General features: G+C 37.9%; 1 protein-coding gene across 1 annotated transcript in view; it reads left to right on the forward strand.

Annotated features, from left to right (window-relative positions):
- The window catches only part of LOC107081855 (neural cell adhesion molecule 1-like), a 452,491-nt gene that overhangs the window by 390,164 nt on the left and 58,728 nt on the right, over nt 1–3,599 (forward strand). Inside the window, exon 16 of the mRNA XM_015370183.1 lies at nt 2,086–2,133. Coding sequence (XP_015225669.1) covers nt 2,086–2,133 — 48 coding nt within the window. The remainder of the gene's footprint in view (nt 1–2,085; nt 2,134–3,599) is intronic.

Consider the following 3,599-nt stretch of genomic DNA (forward strand, 5'->3'; position numbering starts at 1 on the left):
GTCGTAAAGTGCCGAGAATAAGTTTTCATCGTCGCTCTGTTAGTACGTCATATGCTTCGTTGATCTGATTGGTTTATTTGGCCCGTCTATCACCAACATAGGCCAATCAGCTAACCAGTATTTTCGCCCCTTCCCAAAATTACTTCAACAGAAGGTTTCCAGATGGATATGCGGAGCAAATCCATCTGGCAGAGTCAGGTTAATGCTAAACTGCCAGATTGGGAAACATCCCCACCTGGCAACATTGCACGTAACACGGGAAACGTTATCCTTTTAGATGCAAAACTCCATCATGCACAGCAATTTATTTTTGCTAAATATTCAAACATAAATTTGCCAAATAAAAGAGGAACTTAGTAGTTTGGTTTAAAGAAAGTTTTAGTTTTATTATAATCTAGTTTGTTGCAAGGATTTTACAATTTGAAGAAATACAAAATTACACCATATGCCAACGTCACAAGGATGTGCATGACGAGGAAGGGCTATATATACTGCTTGCATCATTTAAGTAATTAACGTTGCATTACTTCTTTGAGTAGGTGCTTTGGCCGAGAGTAAGTGTTCGGGCCGGTATGATTTAAGGAGGGCCGGCCCTTGCACGCTGAAATTAGGACTGGCTCACCGGGCAAATGCCCGGTATCACAGATTACCAGTCTAAGCCTGCTACTCGGTAAGCACAAAGAGCTTGTGGCAGGATGACAGGCATTAAAGGAACAGTACTAAGTGATCAACTGTCAGAAGCTGCAAAAGTCTTTAGAAAATGAGGTGGAGACTCATCTTCCAACTGAACATTGAACCTAAATATCCAGCCAGAGCTACAAGGAAATAGTTTTGATTTAAGCAAGAAGAACATTATAAAATTTAAGTTTCAAGCCTAAATTCAATGAAAAAGTCTTTTAAAAGACCAAAAGAATTAGGTTAAGAAATAATTTTTCAGCAGACCAGCCTGAACTTGAACTATTTTGTTGAAGAGAATGAATCAAAAGTTTAGTTTCTAGATGTGTGATCTTGGTAGAGACATAGAGCAGTGGCTTTCAGTTGTAAATGTAGATCTAGTTGACCAAGTAAAGATGGCTCTGCAAAGCATCACGCCATATAAGCTGAATACAAACACACACCACAGTCTTCAGGCTTGGAATGTAAGAGCCTTTCAATTCAGGTATTTGTGATTATTTTGGGCAAACAATGTTTGTGGTTTTGATGAAATGTGAAGTTCACAGAGAATAAAAACAATCGGAGAGCATTGTAGGTAAACCAGGGATGCATTTTTTAAGAGCTCAACTTAATTCCCAGCTTAGTCAGTACAAAGAATGATATAATTTCAGCATTCAGGATATATAATGCCGGTATGATGGCAGATATGGCCTTCATGAAAACATCCTTAGCTGTTTTTTGTTTGTTTGTTTTTTTGTGTACCGACTCTTCAGCATCACCTCAACTGAGTTTAGCCATATTATATTATATTCTGTATATATTATATAATTTTAAGCAATATATAGAGCCAAAGTTTCAATGAAGTTGAAATGCGTTCATAAAAAACAGCTATCACAATCAATCACACCACACCTAAAGATGTGAAACTGAAACACATTGGTGCAGCTTACTGTACAGTAGCAGCCATTCAAAATAGCCCTTCCCAGTCAAACGCCAGACGAATGGCAGCCCACTTCCCTCCAACTCCCAGCAAAATCCCCTCCAACTTCCAGCCACTGGAGTGACTATCTCTTGCATGCAGTATATTTTTAATCTGACTCCAGCCTTTCACTGAATTACAGGGTCTGACCAGGAGATGATGCTTCTCTTTAGATCTTAATGTCAGCAAATAATGGCAGAAAGAATATTTTAGTACAAAGATTGATGTTTAAAAAGGAATTGTAGGGAACCAGCCAAGGGCCCATCAAAGAAAGTGGGAACATTTTGAATGGCTACTAATGTAGCCGATCTCCAATCAGAAGCTTAAACACATCCGAAGCAGCAGCAGTTGTTGCATGGGTGACATTTCTGCAGTTTCTGAACATAACTGAGCCCTTCACTTTCTCTACTAAGGACTCCCATCTGTCTTATGCTGTTTTCACCATTTTTCAGTTGCATCATCGATGCCACCTGCTATTGCTGCCACCAGCATGGCCATTAGTGAGTATGCAAGTCCAGCAGTATGTGTCTCACCTATTTGTCCTACTTACTCGGCTTCACAGTTAGCATAGAAGCTAGTTAATATGTGGTGTGGCTCACAAGAGGGAATTGTGCCTCATTTAATAATCATAACTAATCCAACTGGAACTATAGCCACTTCTGGCAGTTTATTTTTGATTTTCATATTGTGTTGATTACTTTTTGACCCAACTAACACTTGTTTGTTTTGTATACACTCATGTATACAAAATGACAAAATAAATCTGTCTAAGACTCTAAGTTTAAAAAGGACAAGCTGAGTGGTTGAACGGGGTTCCTACACATTCAAAGTTGCGTACTTTTTGAGACTCAAAAACTTTAGCGGATTTCTAGAGCCAATCAATTTACTTAAAGCATAGCAAAAACATTTTTATAGCGATGGATGGATGGATGGATGGATGGATGGATGGATGGATGGATGGATGGATGGATGGATGGATGGATGGATGGATGGATGGATGGAATATAAAAAGGTGGAAGGATTTGTTTGACAGTGAACTGATGAACATACTGATGTTTTATTTCTTCAAACTAATCCAGTTTACATCGTTTTAGTTTTTCCTCCTTTTCCAGGCTGCATAGGAACCCTGTTTATGGTTATTTATGTGTATTTATGTCGACTTCCTTATAGTTACTCATAGCGTGATTGACATTCCTTCACATTGAATGAATGATTTAGAACTAACATGCTGTTTCTAAAGGTAGCTGACAGGGTATTAACATGTCGCTGTAAAGCTTGTTGATTTGAATCTTTACTTTCATCAAACAGCATGTTTACCTTTTTGTGTTTTGACATAAACTCTGATCCATGTTTTTGGGCTAACCTTTAGTACAAATCAGAAGGAATTGCATTAATGTGTTTGAGCAAGATTATAATGTATAATTGGTATAACAGTGTAAGACTGTCTCATTTAACAGATTTAGCTCTAGAAGTAAAATTGAAGCCATAGACCAACCTGGATGTTGAGATCAGATAAAGGGGAATGATAATAATGCTTCCAATCTCAATCTTTGTTATATGTTGGCTCCTTTTCCCACTTTAGTCTTTATCATAGCACTCCTCCAAACCATGAACATACATTGACATACAGTATTTATTTATTTTTTGTCCCGTTTTGCCACAATACCTCTGGGAATAGATCCCCTAGAGATTGATGGTAGCCCAACAGATTTGCTTATTGCCATTAGGTCCATGCTTCTATATGAAATTTTATTGAAAATTATTTTGGGAGTTAAACCAAATACAGCGGGCACAGAGAAGGAATGAGAGGTAAGAAAGAATGAGGTGGAGACCGGAAAGTGTGCATGGAAAAAATGAAAATAAAACAACTAAAATAGAGCACAGAAGATATACAATACAGGGTTCCCGCGGGTCCTTAAAAAGTCTTAAAAGGCATTGAATTCTTCAAAATAAAACTAAGGCCTTA

This window comes from Cyprinodon variegatus, unplaced genomic scaffold (assembly GCF_000732505.1).
Source record: "Cyprinodon variegatus isolate N-32 unplaced genomic scaffold, C_variegatus-1.0 Scaffold43, whole genome shotgun sequence".
NCBI lineage: Eukaryota > Metazoa > Chordata > Actinopteri > Cyprinodontiformes > Cyprinodontidae > Cyprinodon > Cyprinodon variegatus.